A 16,027-nucleotide genomic window follows, 5' to 3' on the forward strand; every position below is an offset into this window, starting at 1 on the left:
AAAGAAGGGATAGGGAACCTTCGGCCCTCCAGCGGTTGCAAAACTACAATTCCCATCATGCCTGGACAGTCAAAGCTTTACCTTCGGCTGTCCAGGCATGATGGGGAATTGTAGTTTTGCAACAGCTGGAGGGCCAAAGGTTCCCAATCCTTGATGTAAAGGGTTCTCTTAAGAATTATAAAGCGCTGTTACTCACCTGCCACAGTTGTTCCACCGCCCCCCTGGGTCCCTGGTAACCCCCAATCAGAATTCTAGCATTGGGGAATCTGTTTGGCACAGTTTATGTAAGCTCTCCCAGTGTAGTTATCCACCAAACAGGATCATGGGAATTGTAGTAAGAGGTTTGTGTTTATTCTGGACTTTACCATGAACTAATGGGCTATTGGATATTTATCTTTGACTTGATTAAGGCTAAAACCTTTTTATTTTTGCCCTATATTAAAGTGAATACCGGCAACTTGTGTTATTGAAAACTCATATGACTAAATCAATGATCTGATTCCAGGCTGTACTCCAGCTCCAGGATCCTATGATGTGAAGCTTTCAGAGGGCCTTAAAGGACCAGTGTCATTTGAGAAGTCCCAGCGGTTTAGAAAGAAAGGTGCGTATATCATATGCTGTAAGGGGAATTCTTCACCTATTAGCATAAGCTGGGTTTACATATACCCTGGGATCAGGCACCATGCAGGATCCTGTACATCCAGTGACCCATCTGTGGCCCCATAGGCTATAATGCGGGACAGAGCTGGCCCCATGGACTGTGTGTGTGTGTGTGTGTTAGTATAATTTTGTGTGTGTGTAAGCCACTGAGGACTAATGAACCATAGGGATCCCGGCTTGCGATGGGCGCAGGTGACAACGTGTTTCGGCCGCCAATTCAAAGGAGGCCTTTCTCCAAAGGAGTTCTCACCCACTTCTTTAACCAGTGACTCAATCCTGTAGTTTGCCCTAGAATGCATGACCATAAAAATCTACACTTTTCACATACCTGGGGCCTTTTAGGCCAGTGTGCAAATAACATGGAATAACTCAAATAAAAATACTCTTCAAAGTTTATTTGAAAATTGCAAAGTAAAGATGCGTTCCCACTAGCGCTGCTGTCTGCCAGGAGGGGATCTGTAATGGTTTTGACGACCTGGTGACCCCAGCTAAGGCTGGTAGAATCCGGGCATTCCGGCAGCCTTAACTGCAGTTACCAAGAGATCAGATCCATTATGGATCACCTCCTGGCAGACACCAGCGCTAAGATGTGAAACATTATTACGTGCAAAACAACAAAAAAGTAACTGAACAGGTTTAAAACGCCCAATATACACATTCGATATAACTCTTTATAATGTTTTTTTGTCTAAAAGTTTTTTTTATATAAAAGTTGCAGTAAACATGCTGATTTAAGAATATCTCTTTTCAAAGTTTCCTTTTCAAATTTACTTATGAATGCAACATCTTTCACACGTTATCTGTTCGGAAGAATGATCCTTGCAGATATTTTGTCCACAAGTAGTACAGACACGCTCCGATTTCCTGTCCTTCTTTGCTGGACAAATGTAACATTGCTTTCTTTTTTTATCTCTTGGCTCTGTATGTTCCTGAAAACGTATACCACATCTGATCATAGCTTCTGTTTGCCTTGGCAAGCATTTTGTGCTGCTTCTCTCCATCATGGAAGGTTCATAGCAAAGTTTCGTCAAGTATAGACATCTCTTGTCCTTTCTGTTAGCATGGAATTCTGGATGAGTCTCAATATAGGTATTGAGGGCTGACACATCTAGCATATTATAAAAAAGAACTACAGGCCAACATTTTGTCTGCCTCTTGCACGTATACTCTCCAATCATTTTGTCCATCTTGTCAACTGCTCCTTTGGTTTTATTATAATGCAAGATTATTTTGGGTTTCAGTTTCCTGTTATTGGTGTCTATACTTGCATCATGGTGCATTGTACTCAGTAATATCACCGATTTTTCTTTCTTAGCTTTATAAGACATTTTTTTTTTTCCAGAATGGAAAATTGATTTAGCAAGTGTTTTTACTACATCAGAACATAGGTCCTTCTGGACTGGAGCGTCCACATCTTTGCCACAGTAAATCAGACAATTCATTCCATAATAGCTTGCAGCATCACACATCCAGAAAATGTAAAAATTTTTAAAATTTTTGCTGGGTATATACTGAATGAATTTGCAACGTCCCCTAAATGCAAGAAGTTGCTCATTCACTGTCACATTTTCACTAGAATGGTAATGCTTAGTACAGTTCTTGATAAAAAGATTCCAGATGTAGCTAATGGGGACAACAGTAAAGACAAAGACGTAGGATCACATGTAAACCTAGTACGGGCCTGCAAGGCCCCAGGTATGTGAATATGGGGTATTCACAAAAAAGAGTTGTTATACCGAAATGCCTGTAACATAAAAATATATGAACAACTGGAAATGACTAACAACTATTTACCTGAGGAATACCTAGAGTTTCAGAATTCTAACTAAAATAATCTTGCAGTAAATAAAAAACAATAACAGAGCGTTCAGGGAGTTTGGGATGTCTGGTTCTAATCAGTGGAAGTTGCTGCTGCAGACTAACTGCGACCATGAAGAACAAGTATTTAGTTCACATATCAATTCTTATGTATAAACTATTAAATGGTGTGTATATGGCTCAGGTTGCAGGTGGAGAATTGTGATGACTGATCTATTCAGGTCATATACAGTGTATTCTGGGTGTGTCAGTTTGCATTCTTATACAGTAACATGATATGAAAGTTGTTCACTTTACCATTTAGATACGTCTTCTGAAAGTGTGGAGAGAGACAACGATCCTATCTCCCCACCTCGGCTTCGCAAGCATTCTTCTCTTGGATCAACAGTAAGTGAATAATATCCTTTACTCTCCCCCAAACATTGCCCCCATTCCAAGACGCCAGGAGCGCTCAGGAATCTCATCCCCTGTTGGCGATTACTGCGTCTTACAACCTTGATGGGGCCCGAAACACACCGGATTCTGCTGTAACTACAGTCGGTGGTCTGGATGATTGTGCTATCAGTGGTGTTATCAATGTTCTCACTGATCCTGTGTTGCGTGAGGGGGGGGTACAGAAATGTGTGTAGAAGTCGTTTAATACATCTGAAAGCAGCTTTATGTAGTACAGTGTGTTTGCTTGATCTGCTCACGTTAATCTTCATCATTACACAACCTGATGATCTCTTTTTGATTTGACCTGCCAATCACTAGAACTTTTGATGTGTCAAGGCTTCTTTGAAGTGACAGTGATAATTCAGAGATTCATGGTGTGTGTGTGTTGTGGGGGGGGGACTTGTTGATACTGTGATAGTTTTGGTCTCGGTCTCCACTTCCGAGCGCTTTCCCCGTAAAAAACCTTTTACCTTGAAGCAGGATCCATTTGTTATACTTGCTTTTTGATTGCGGTTATAAGCTGTGCAGGATGGTGACGTTGTACTAATACACTGCCTTTTTGACAGCCAAACCTGAGGCAGAAACCGGAGAGAGACACCGAATTCATCAGGGAGATTAAGAAGCAGAAAGCAATGGAGAAAGAGGTAAATGGGGGGGGGGGGGGGGGGGGGGTGAAGGCATTATATATGTATGGTTCTAAAACCTCATACTAAAGGAATATCTACTGGCCACAAAGTCTATAGATTCAGATAACCGACAAATATATATAGTCGGAAAATAAATATATTTATATGTTTGGCTCAGTGAAAATGACATTTGCGTGCATCGGACCTGTTATGTGCGGCAGAAGCACTGAACTGAGCCTCCTGCATGGACTTGAACCTAGCCTTGTCCTGAACAATTTCTTTATTCATTAGTGATACTTATTTAGCTTCAGTAAAGATGCATTAACGTGTATTTGTGGGTGAAAGAATAGTTGGCTGTTTTGGGACCAGCTGGTTACCCCACAGGCACCTAGAGGCCACCAGCTTTCCCTATTCCGATGTGTGTACAGAGAAGGTTGCCTGTCTGCTTGTGTGGGTAGAGTAATCGGGGCCCGCTGTCTCTCCCAGGAGTCCTTTTGGTGTATACTTCAGGTTTTAATCAGATTTGTGCAGCAGCCTCTATATCAGAGCTCTGCTTCTATTGCCTCATCATACCTTGCCTCTGATACGGCAGCATAAGTCACCCAACCAGTTACCTCATTCATCCTTACTTTGGTTTATTTCAGATTCGTGCCCTCCTGAAGGAACGTGCGGAGCAAGACAAGAAGCTTCAACTCTTGGAGGAAGAGTTCAAAAAGACTGAGCTGAAACTGGTCTCTGCTGTGCGCGAGAAGACGTCACTTACTACAGGCATTGCATCCCTGGAGAGGCAAATGGCTGACCTGAACAAAGCAAATGAGCTACTGAAAACCAAGGTAAATGCACAAAATCTCTAGTAGTCACATGTGGACTCTCTATCAGCTATTTGCTGGTTGAAACATTCTCAATATTCCCAATTCTGACCTGCTGCAGCATAAGGACATGGACACTAATTATTCTACTAGACCCACACTAAGGGTCCTATTCCACGGGCCGAGGAGGGCCCGATCAACGATGTAAATGAGCGGCGATCTGCTAGATCGCCGCTCGTTTACTGGGCCTATTCCACGGCCCGATCGTTGAGCGAGGGCTGCAAGGACATCGTTACCGATGTCCTTGCAGCATACATTACCTGTCCAGGCTTCTCCGTGCTGCCTTCATCCCCGGGTCCCGCACGCTCTATATTCAGAATGGCCTGTGATTGGCTGAGCGCTCCGTCAGCTGACCGGCCATTCTGAAGATAGAGCGCGCGGGACCCGGGGATGAAGGCAGCACGGAGAAGAAGCTTGGACAGGTAATGTATGCTGCTGCTGCTTGTCAATTCGTCTGTCACCCACTGCGCACCGCTATTCAACCGTAGCGATGCGCGGTGGGGGAACGATGATTGTAGGTCTGGCCCTAAATAAACTGTCAGCCGATGACCTGATCATCAGCTGATCGTTCTCTCTATTTCACCGAACGATAATCGTCCGAATCGGGCTGATCCGGCCGACTATCGTTACTGTGAAATAGGGCCCTAAGCTTCACTTCTTTGAGCATAGATGCTGCTGTACAGGGATCATAGACTCAAGTTGGCAGCTGACATACCCCGTGCAGTAGGAATGTACATATAAGTTGCTGACTGAGGGGCTTACTGATGTGTGCGGGACCACTGCAGTGAGAGCGGTCCTGCACACATCAGAGTGTCCGGGGCCAGAGGTAATCAAATGGCAGTTGCGTCTTATTAACCACTCAAAGGTTTAACCGTTTAAGGTACTCTGTGTCAGGACAGGCTCCTGTCACTGAGTGATCGGGACCCCCTATCGCTTGTGCTGACGGCCGAGGGTAAGTCACTTGCCTCCGTCCTGTCGAATCTGCCATCCATGCATAGAGTCTGCTCTCAGGCAGGCTCTAGGCATAGATTGCTGATAACACTGATCTATGCTATGGTATATTACAAAAATAAGTAAATAAACATATTATATCTTAGCATGTGGTATTGTCAGATCTATTAAAATATTACATTATTGTTACTGCACGGTGATCGGCGTAACGGGGAAAAAAACACCAGGATTGCTGATTTTAATAAATTATATATCAGAAAAAAAATTAATAAAAAGCGATCAAAATGTTTCTGTTACACCAATATGCTATATTTTTTTTATTTTTGTAAATCAAAAGTTTATTACAACAACACAGGAGACAGACCCCTAGAATAAGAAAGGAAAAGCGAAAAGGAAAAAGAATAAGAAACTCAGACGGGGGTGAGGGCCTGGGAGGTCAGGGGGCAAAAGGGTAGGGAGAAGATGGGGAGGAAAGGAGTGGGGGGGGGGGGGGGGGGGAGATGAGGACACTATCCAGAGGAGTAGGGACCAGTCAGCTGGGACGGCCGATGAGGCAATCCAAAAGCGATTTATGTGAGGTGAGCTGCAAGGCCCTGATTCTCCCTAAAAGAAGACCACGGAAGCCATAAGCGTTCCACCCCAGATCCCCGGTCGTGATCCTCCGCCATCAGAGATTCCATGCGGAACAAGAAGTAATTTCGGTCGCCCACTCCGCGATGGATGGGGGAGCTGTGGACTTCCAGTGTCTGGGTATGACTGCCCTAGTGGCCGTCAGGAAGTGACATAGCAGTCCTTTCCTGACTATTGCGATCGGGCCGGGGATCAAGGAGAGCTAAGCAATGCTAGGTGTGGGTGAGAGCGTTTTACCAGTGACTTGTGTGTAATTTCAAAAACATTTGTCCAAAATGGTTGTATCGCCGCACAATCCCACCAAACATGGGAGTATTGAGCCTACCTCCGCCTCGCAGCGCCAGCAGGTGGCAGGGACAGTCGTGTAAAAGCTGTGCAGGAGCTGAGGACATCTGTACCACCTTGTTAGAACTTTGAATTTTTTTTTTCCTGAGCAATACAGGCAGCAGGCAACTTGTGGGTCAGTGTGAACATCTTTAATTTGTCGGCTTCAGACGAGGTGATATTAAGATCTTTCCCATGCCGAGACAAACTGAAGGTCTCTGTCAGCATCTCTGTTCAGTAGCAGCTGGTACAATTGATAGATTACCTTATCCGGTGGGGAGGACTGCAACAGCAGTGTTTCCAGGTCAGTGGAAGAGGTCACCAGAATCCCAGAGGGAAAATGAAGTCGCAGGAAGGCTTTCCGTTCGTATTTGAACCAAGAGAGTTCTCTTCGGGCAGGTCTGCTGTAATTCAGGCGGGGCGCAGGGAGGGGCCTCCCCCCCCCCCCCCCCCCCCCCAACACCTGACTCAATCTGGCACCCTCCGACGTGGACCACAGAAGAAGTGTCCCTGCCCATCGCAGGGGGAAAAGCCGGGTTGCCAAATAGAGGGCTCATGATGCCCGGGCAATGAAATAGAGTATAGAGGCAGTAGTCTGTCCCAAATTTGGAGAAAGCAGCGCGTCAGATGCGGAAAAGACTCTTACCATGGGTTTTGCCCACCCACAGACCCCAGTTGAAGATCGTAATGCTATCTGAGACAGCGCCGCCTCCAGGCTGACCCACTGCTTGGCCCCATCACTATGGGACCAGTCCACCACTCTCATCAGGACAGCCGCTTTATAGTATAGAGATAGATTTGGCATGCTGGCTCCCCCTGACAGCTTAGGCCGAGTGAGCGTTTTGAATTTCAGCCGAGGTCGCATGGCGCTCACACGAATTTTGTGAAAATAGCTTGGCGGTGTTTCAGAAAAGAGTAAGAGACAATGATAGGCAAGGCCTGGAAAAAATATAAATCTGGGGAGGATATCCATTTTAATGACGCTCATCCTCCCAAACCAGGACAACTAAGGTCGATTTATAGGCCGTCTGTTCTGATTTTGTGCGTGCCAAGAGGGGTGGGAAGTTCAGTGTGAAAATAGTAGTGAGGTCAGTGGGGACCCACACCCCCAAATATTTAAGTGCTTTATCCTTTTTTTTTTTAAAGAAAAGGCGGTCCTTGGCTGTTGTATTAGGGGTCGTGTCAGGGAGGCATTAAGTGCTTCTGTCTTTGAGTAGTTCACTTTAAAATTGCTGACCTGGCCGAATTTTTCGAACTCTCCCCTAGGAGGGCCGCGAAAGAGACGAGTGGTTTCGTAACATCAAGAAGCAGGTCATCTGCATATAATGCTAATTTATATTGGGAACAGGCTACTGGAATACCCGTGAAGTCTGTGCAGGGCCACCGCTAAATGCTTCATTGCCAAGACATACAGCAGGGGTGACAAAGGGCACCCCTGTCTGGTGCCGTTCGCAATGGCAAATAAAGTGGACATGAGGCCATTTGCCCTCACTCTAGCGGTCGGGTCATTATAAAGGGCCATGATCTTCCCTAATAGGCCTTCCCTCAGGCCTACTTGGCGCAGAGTGGAACGCAGAAAAGACCAATGTACTTGGTCGAATGCCTTTTCGGTGTCGACCGAGACAAGGCATGCAGGGATCTTTGCTTTTTGTGCGTGGGTGAGCAGCAGGAGGGTTTTATTTAAATTGTCCCTAGTTTCACTCTTTGGAACGAAACCCACTTGATCAGTGTGGATCAATGTGGCGAGGTGTGGGGCTAATCTGTTTGCTATCATTTTTGAAAACATCTTTATGTCTGAGTTAATGAGGGAGATTGGCCTGTATTTACAGCAATATGAGCTATCCTTTCCTGGCTTAGGAAGCACCACTATCGTGGGCATTAGGGATTGTCAGGGGAAGGGACGAGAGGGGGAGATGGAATTAGTGTCACTGTCGTGAATTTGTTTTTGTTTTTTTTTTTGCAAAAATCAATAGTCCAGACAATTTTAAGAAACTTTGTAATTGGGTTTATTAGCCGAAAAAAGCATTTTTATCATAAAAAAGCTATTTGAAGCTCTCTCCCCGTCTTCATTGTTCTCCTATGGAGAGAGCTAAATAAAAGACCAAAACAGGACAACAAAGAGTTAATCTACAAATACATCACCCTTTATCTCCTCTGACAGTCACCACTGACCTCTCTGAGCTCTGATTAGTGTTCACCCAGCTCGTGCCTGCAATCCCTTTGTTCTCAGCTTTCTGCTGTCGGCTAACTCCCTCCTCCCCCTCCCCTCTCTATAGACCAGACTGGGTACATCCGATGCAACAAATATATTATATATTCATTCTTTTTAATGAATTTTTTTTTTTTTTTTTTTTTTTTTTCGGCACTTGCCCACTTTTCCCCCTCTTCTACACCGTTCGCAATGACGCTTGTTATATTTTAATAGATCGGACAATTACGCACGCTACGGTATATTATATGTTTAGTTATTTTTATGTTTTATTTATATAATGGGAAAGGAGGGTGATTTAAACTTTTATTGGGGGAAGGGTTTTGGGGTAGTGTGTTTTAACTTTTTAAGACATTTTAAGTCCCTTTGGGAGACTTGCACGTTGATTACTTTCATTTTTTTACACTGATCATTGCTATGCCTATGGCATAGCATTGATCAGTGTTATTGGCGCTCTGCTCATTGTGCCTGCCTGTGCAGGCTCAGTGACCAGAGCACCGATAGGACCGCACGGAGGCAGGTGAGAGACCTCCGGCGGTTCGTTTTAACTATCGGGACCCTGCGGGGGTCCCGATCAGTAGGTGACAGGCGTCTAAGGAGTTAATATCGCGCTGCAGCAAGTCATTAACGGTGAGATGCTGGCTGTTATGAAGCGCGCTCCGGAGCTTCATAGCTCAGGACGTACCGGTACGTCCTAGGTCGTCTAGGGGTTAAAGACTTTGGCTAAGAAAGGGATCAGTTGTGGGGCGAAAAGCTTATAAAATTGTGCGGTGTACCAGTCCGGGCCCGGGCTCTTGCCATTGGATGTGTCTTTGACAGCCGTCAGTTCATTGACCATGAACGGGTCGTCCAAACCGGACGCCACGTATAGGGGGAGTGTCGGGAGGCCTGTCTTATTTACATAGGCCTCCACCTTGGCTTGGAATGCTTGTGGGACCATGTCACACCAATATGCTATTAATAAAAACCAGAGAACATGGTGCAAAAAATAACACCCCAACCAGCCCTGTAGGTGGAAAAATAAGTTCTATGGCTCTTAGAAGTCGAGGAGGAACATTGCATTGATTTGACCCGGACATCCTTGCATCAAGTCATGAAGGGGTTAAAATTACTCGCAGGTGTAAAGAGTTGTGCCAAACAAACCAAGCACCTTGCCCTTACACAAATACTTTTTATCTCACTGTGCACAAGCAAAGACCTGACAGTCCTAAATCTCATGGGCTAAGCTGTGCATGATTCTCCAGTTTCATATTGCAACACAGTCTACAAATTCCTCCTTTCAGTGCTTATATGTTCTGGACCAGGATGAGTGTCTTACCTCTTTCTTCACCCACCTACCACACACAGCTTCTCTTTCTTATGTATGTAAAAGGTTGTCATTCAGAGTGTGGCTGCTTATTAGTATCCAAAAAGCACATGTCTAGATTGATGTGGTTGGTTTGCTGTGCATTACACAAGACATGTAGCTCCTTGTATCTAGAGATTTTTTTTTTCCCCCTCTGGTCCCCCTCTTAAGTGTTCCTTTACACAGAGACATTTATCTGACATATATTTTTGAAGCCAAAGGCAGGGATGGATTTAAAAGAGGAGAAATCTCGTCTTTCCTTTATAAATTAGTCTGTTCCTGGCTTTGGCTTTTAATCTGTCAAATAGATCTGTGTAAAGACACCCTAAGCTTTGATGGTGCTTGAAGTGTTCTCATTGGAGCTGTCAATCATAGCTGAGATTGAGTAGGGCTGGGGAAAGTCAATGTAGGGAGCACTGTGCAAGTGCCTTCCTACTGGGCACCATTAAGCAGTGACTATGAGATCATATCTCCCTCCAACATCTGTACTTTATGGCCTGCAGCTTACTTTCTTACTTGTTAAATCCTGATTGTCAACCTCTGGATAATGTTATATTCTCCAATATCTATTAGTACTGGAAGTAGCATCGGTTCAGGTTCTTCTATCGGTTTCTAATATGCAAGATGTCTGTGGTGACTACTGGGAGCGTGCCCAGTATTCTCCCAGAGATTCACTTTTTTTGAAGGGAAGGGGACCCTTCCCTATCTGACATCCATAGCAGCATACTACTCACTGCCGCACTAGCGCTGTACAATATATGTACATATTAAATTAGTAGTACATAATATGTATAATGTTATATTCTCCCACTTCTAGTTTTCTGACGACAGCTCGAAGCGAAAAATTACCAGTCTGTGTGCGGAACTGATGGAAGTGAAAAATAAAGTGGATGCAAAAGACAAGGTTGGTTTGTAACGTTTCTTCTACTTGAACAATCAGTGGGGATCTTGGCATCCAGACCCTATCAGTCAAAACCTTTAACATGCCGCTGTCATAATGGAGCCGCCGAGGCTTTTGTTATCATGCAACCTGGGAGTATTTTATATAAAAAAAACTTTGTGTAAATAACATGGGTATTCCTATATCAATTTTTTTTTAATTATTTTATTTTTTTTTTTTTAAGGAAATTCATGGTCTTCAGGCAAACTTTGAAGGGCAAATCCAGAAGCTACAGGCAAGCTTGGCTGCATCAAAGGCTGATGTGCAATCTCTGAGAGAAAAAAATAAACTTCTAGGTATGTAGGAATGGTTTTTAAACCAATGTTCTGGTCCTACATTACAGGTTATTAAAGGGAACCAATCACTACTATAATGCTGTTAGCAGCTCCTAATAGTCGCTAAAGCAGTCTCTTACCACACTTTGTTTGCTGTCCTCCTAGAGGGTATGTAGGAGAAAATGTTTTATTCTGGCAGGATAGAGGCTAGTCATCTGGGCCGTAACTAGTCACTACTCTCTGCCAGTCGGCGACCTCTGCAGGGATGATTGACAAAGAGGCCTGTCTATTATCCCTGCACAAGCGCACTGATTGGCAGAAAGCCATGACTAGCTATGGCTTGGACTTTGCCTCAATGCCTAGGTCGCCACCATGCATAACCAATATGCCAGGATAAGAACCTTTATCTGCACTATTGTGCTTATTGGTTCCCTTTTTATGTTTTTGAATGTCTTAGATTGTTTTGTCTCAGTTCCCCTTATTCCCATGTGCCACCACAAGGAGTTGGTCAAGCATATGATATGATAGACCCATTGGAGAAGAATTGTACTCATTGGCAGTTGCTAGTAGCCAGTATTCACACACCTCACCTATCCACAAGATTCAATAATACTCCTTCTGTCCTCTTCACATGCACTGTAGAAGAGAGTCGGCAGGAAGCAGCTGTACACAATGAAGTCTTGGACAAGGAGCTTAACCAAGCACAAGGTAACCCACTTGCCACCATTTCTCCTAGTGTTTGTATTTTTCCATAGCCTGCACAGTTCTGCCAGTAAACACGTATAATGGTTACGCCATTAGAACACTTATTGCTGTATTGCAGTTGCTATGTGTTTTGAGCTGTCTATTCAGTTTTTGTATCTGGTTATTGAAGACACCAGCCGCTGAATGTGATGACCATGGGGGCTCATTGACTATGACAAATTTAAAAGCTGGAAAATGTAAAATAGCGTGGTCTACATGAGCAAATTTTTATATGCGGTGTAAATTATCAATATGAGACTGGTGGATGTACAATTCTGGGCAGCTGTTCAAATGGGCTACAAAGCTCCACACACCCTTAACTATTAACTAAGTACAGCTCTAAATCTTTTAGGGGGACATTTATTAAGTCTGGCGTTTTCTGTGCCGGACTTTAAAAAAAAAAAAAAATGTCCCTGTGGCTTCGACAGTACGGAGATTTATGTAGAGGAGTACTGCCCCCCGTTCCGTCCCTCCACGCCCCCTCCCCGCCCGCCTGGCATACCGGGCGTAAAATGGCCAGATTTAAATATTCGCAAAACGGCCATTTGCATCTGGCCATTTTCACTCATTTTTTTTTTTTTTCCAATGATAAATGTTCCCCGTAGTGATTTTCCCTTGTTCCGTATATTATAGATAGTTCGGACTGGGAAGCACCCGTAAAACAGGACATGCGAATAAGGCCTCAGTAGTGGCCTTGTATTACAGCTCTCATAGAAGTGAATGGACTAAGCTGCAGTACAAAGCAAATCCAGAATGAAACATAGAGCAGAGTCTGATGGACCATAAGGAGGATATAATCCAATATAAGATATTTGTTTGCTCAATGCAGTTATAGTATATTGCATCTCTTTCAGGGTTAATTGAAGAATTGAAAGGAGAGAACAAGAATCTTGAGGAATACCTATCGCATGCCCATGAAAGGATGCAGGTATAGGAATCATTAGGCAGACTTGGTTGTATTGGGTAGGGTTTGTTTTTTGTCTTTTTTTTTTTTTTTTGTGTGTGTTTTTTTCGTGAATATTGAATCCAGAGCCTAAAGGAGGCTTAAAGTGTCACTGTCGTTTATTTTTATTTTTTTGCAGCAATCAAAAGTACATTTTAAGAAACTTTTTTTTTAAATTGGATTTATTAACTGGAAACATATTTTATCATGAAAAAGCAGTTTGAAGCTTTCCTCCTGTCTTCATGGTTCTCTTATGGAGAGGGGAGGGGTGGAGGGAGATGAGGCACCAAAACAGGACAACAAAGAGTTAATTTACAACTACATTATCGGGCTATCTCAAGTCAGCACTGACCTCTGAATACCACTTTCACACAGGTCCCGCTGTGTAATCCTTTGTTTTCTGCTGGAAACTATCTCTCTCCTCCACTCTCCATAGAACAGACAGGGCCCACTGATGTAACAAGACGTGATTTCCTGATAATGAGCAGTGGATGAGAGGAGATGGGGGGGAAAGTCTTTTTGAATGCAGATAATGGCATATTTGCCTAATAAACCCAATTACAAAGTTTCCTAAAATCGCCTGGACTAGTGATTTCTACACAAAAAAATGAAACTACTTTGACACTTTAAGTTCTGTGCCAGACATATATACTCTGCATGCATCAGCCCTAAGGACTTTAGCTCACTACCCCCAACAAGCATACGCATGTTCATATTTGCAGATTAATTGAACTTTATTGGTGAGGGCAATCTGCAAATGCAAAATCTGAATTTTTTTTTTTTTTATGCCGGCCGATTATTGGTAATGAGTGCTTATATGATCACTCATTAACCTGATACATGGCTCTATTGAAAGAACCAGCAATTAGCCGACAAACAAGTAAACTTTTTGTGCGGCCATAAAATATCAGCCATCTCTCTTGGGACATGTAGCTGATGATAATGCATTTAAATGGCTGCGCAAATAATCCTACGGCTGTTTGTGTAATCTGGCTGCATGACTAAATGACCCCTGTGAAGGCGCTGGTAATGAGCGCTGATCTTTCTGATCGCTTGTTTGACACAGATTGGGTGGTGTAAAAGGTCCCTAACACTTTTATAGTTGTGTACAAACACATGTATGCTTTAAAGGGCAACTCCAGCAAAAAAAAAATTCTTTCAAATCATCTGGTGTCAATGTCCGATATTTGTTAGTTACTGCTATAAAAAAATTTCAAGTCTTCCAGTACTTATCAACTGCTGTATGTCCTACATGTCTATGACATACTGCAGCTGAAAAGATAATGGAAGACTTGAGATTGTTTTAATAGATGTAAGTTACAAATCTCTGGCACTTTCTCACACCAATTTATTCGAAACAATTTTTTTTTTTCTGCCGGAGTTGCCTTTTTTTAGGATGTGATTGTCAATCCTGAATAGCTATTGAGATTACATGTACAGAATAACCTATTTATCTGTTAACTTTACCTCCAGGATCTTAAGCTGCAAATGACTGCCCAAGAACAAGAATACAAGAGTAAGCTACAAAGTGCAGCATCTCAGATACATGAGCAGAGCCTGGTGAGTGCACCACCAAAGTATTTCCTTTATTCATGTACATTATAAGTTTGCAACTAAACTATAAAAAGGGCAGTTTTTCTTTAAAGTGTTCTCCAGGCCTAAAAATATAGCTGTTTTCTTTCACCTCTCCTGTCCTCAGTTTGGGTGTGGGTTTTGCAGCTCGGTTCCATTGAAGTTAATGGAGCTGGGCTGTAATACCACACACAGCCTGGGGACAGGGGTGATCCTATTTTGGCAAGACAGTAACTGCTTTTTCAAATCCTGGATAACCCCTTTAATGCTGTATGTGGCTTATCTGCAGCATATTAAACTGAATCTGTGGCAAAGCTCAGAGGGGGCTTCCTCAGATACCGTTTCAGTCCCATCAATCCTTACTGCCCTGTGATGTAGCTATAACACCTGTGGAAATAACACAGTGGGATGTCTGCTGTTTGTCTCTGCAGTGATCAGGGTCTAATAGTTAAATGAAATTCAATAGATAAATATTATTGGGAAAGAAAAATACTGCAAAATGAGTTTTCTATACCACATAATATTTTAACAGAAGTGCTGGCAATATGGCTGCTTCTATAACATAAAAAAGAAATGAGTATTTGCAGACTGTAAATCTTTCAGAGATATTCTATATCTGTTTCTACCTGCTGTAGTTGGCAAAAACATACTCTAGATGACATTTTATCTTTTAAATCTTGCAACCTGTCATTCCAAGTTTTGTTTGAAATGTGAAGATAAAACAACTAAATTATTATATGATGGCCAAACCTTCTAAACTACAACTGTTCTTACATTTTCATCAGCGGCCACTGGAGGGCACTGTGCTTTGGAGGATAAGGCATTTCGGTGATGGATATTCGTAAGACTACATAGAGATGGTCACTTATGTTTGCTACAGTCTTTGCCTGCAATACTAGGATTTACTAGGAATGAGTTTTTCCTAAACTAAATATGCTTGAAACCTCTTTTGCAGGCCCTTTCTCGGCTTGAAGACATTGAGCGCAAACTACGAGAGGCTGAAGCAAAGTTAGAAGAAACTTTACAAAAGGTTTCTCTGCTTGAAGAACAGCTGTAAGTACCCCCTCCCACACTCCAAAACCTACAGATGGGGAGATGTAGACTGAGACCTAAAGAGGACAGGGACTGATGTGTGCTGCAGAATAAGTTGGTGTCTAGTGATGAGCGAGTACTAAAATGCTTGGGTGCTCGTTACTCAAGACTAATATCTCCTGATACTAGAGTGCTCGTTTTGAGTAACGAACCCCATTGAAGTCAATTGAAGACTCGAGCATTTTTGCAGGGGACCCAAGTTCGGTAGGGGGAAAGTCGTGTGAAAACCTGTCAACCTCAGAAAATGATGGAAACACCACGGAAATGGACAGGAAACAGCAGGGGCAGCATGTATGCATGCCTCTGAAGCTGCCTAATGGCACCATTATGCCTAATTCTGTGCAACAGCCTGGTTAAAACAGAGGTAGGCATATGGACCACCCAAAAACTCAGCCTGACACAGCATGGCAGTGAGAACACAAGGAACCATTAAAACAGAGGTAGCATATCATGAACCAGCCATAAATTTCAGCCTGACACAGCATGGCGGTGAGGACAGAGTGAACAAGGTAGAAGCGGTAGCCAGTAAGCCTTCCAAAAATTAAACCAGACCTAGCATGGCAGTGAGCACACAGAGAACCATTAAAAGTGAGT

General features: G+C 43.3%; 1 protein-coding gene across 2 annotated transcripts in view; it reads left to right on the forward strand.

The window, feature by feature from the left end:
- HMMR (hyaluronan mediated motility receptor) overlaps positions 1–16,027 on the forward strand; it is a 36,360-nt gene that overhangs the window by 4,704 nt on the left and 15,629 nt on the right. For both annotated transcript variants that reach the window (XM_069969744.1, XM_069969752.1), the window contains exons 2-11: positions 506–601; positions 2,783–2,865; positions 3,480–3,557; positions 4,184–4,372; positions 10,685–10,771; positions 10,992–11,103; positions 11,725–11,790; positions 12,681–12,754; positions 14,243–14,329; positions 15,297–15,394. In XM_069969744.1, coding sequence (XP_069825845.1) covers positions 506–601; positions 2,783–2,865; positions 3,480–3,557; positions 4,184–4,372; positions 10,685–10,771; positions 10,992–11,103; positions 11,725–11,790; positions 12,681–12,754; positions 14,243–14,329; positions 15,297–15,394 — 970 coding nt within the window. The remainder of the gene's footprint in view (positions 1–505; positions 602–2,782; positions 2,866–3,479; positions 3,558–4,183; positions 4,373–10,684; positions 10,772–10,991; positions 11,104–11,724; positions 11,791–12,680; positions 12,755–14,242; positions 14,330–15,296; positions 15,395–16,027) is intronic.

Source organism: Dendropsophus ebraccatus, chromosome 1, assembly GCF_027789765.1.
Source record: "Dendropsophus ebraccatus isolate aDenEbr1 chromosome 1, aDenEbr1.pat, whole genome shotgun sequence".
Lineage (NCBI taxonomy): Eukaryota > Metazoa > Chordata > Amphibia > Anura > Hylidae > Dendropsophus > Dendropsophus ebraccatus.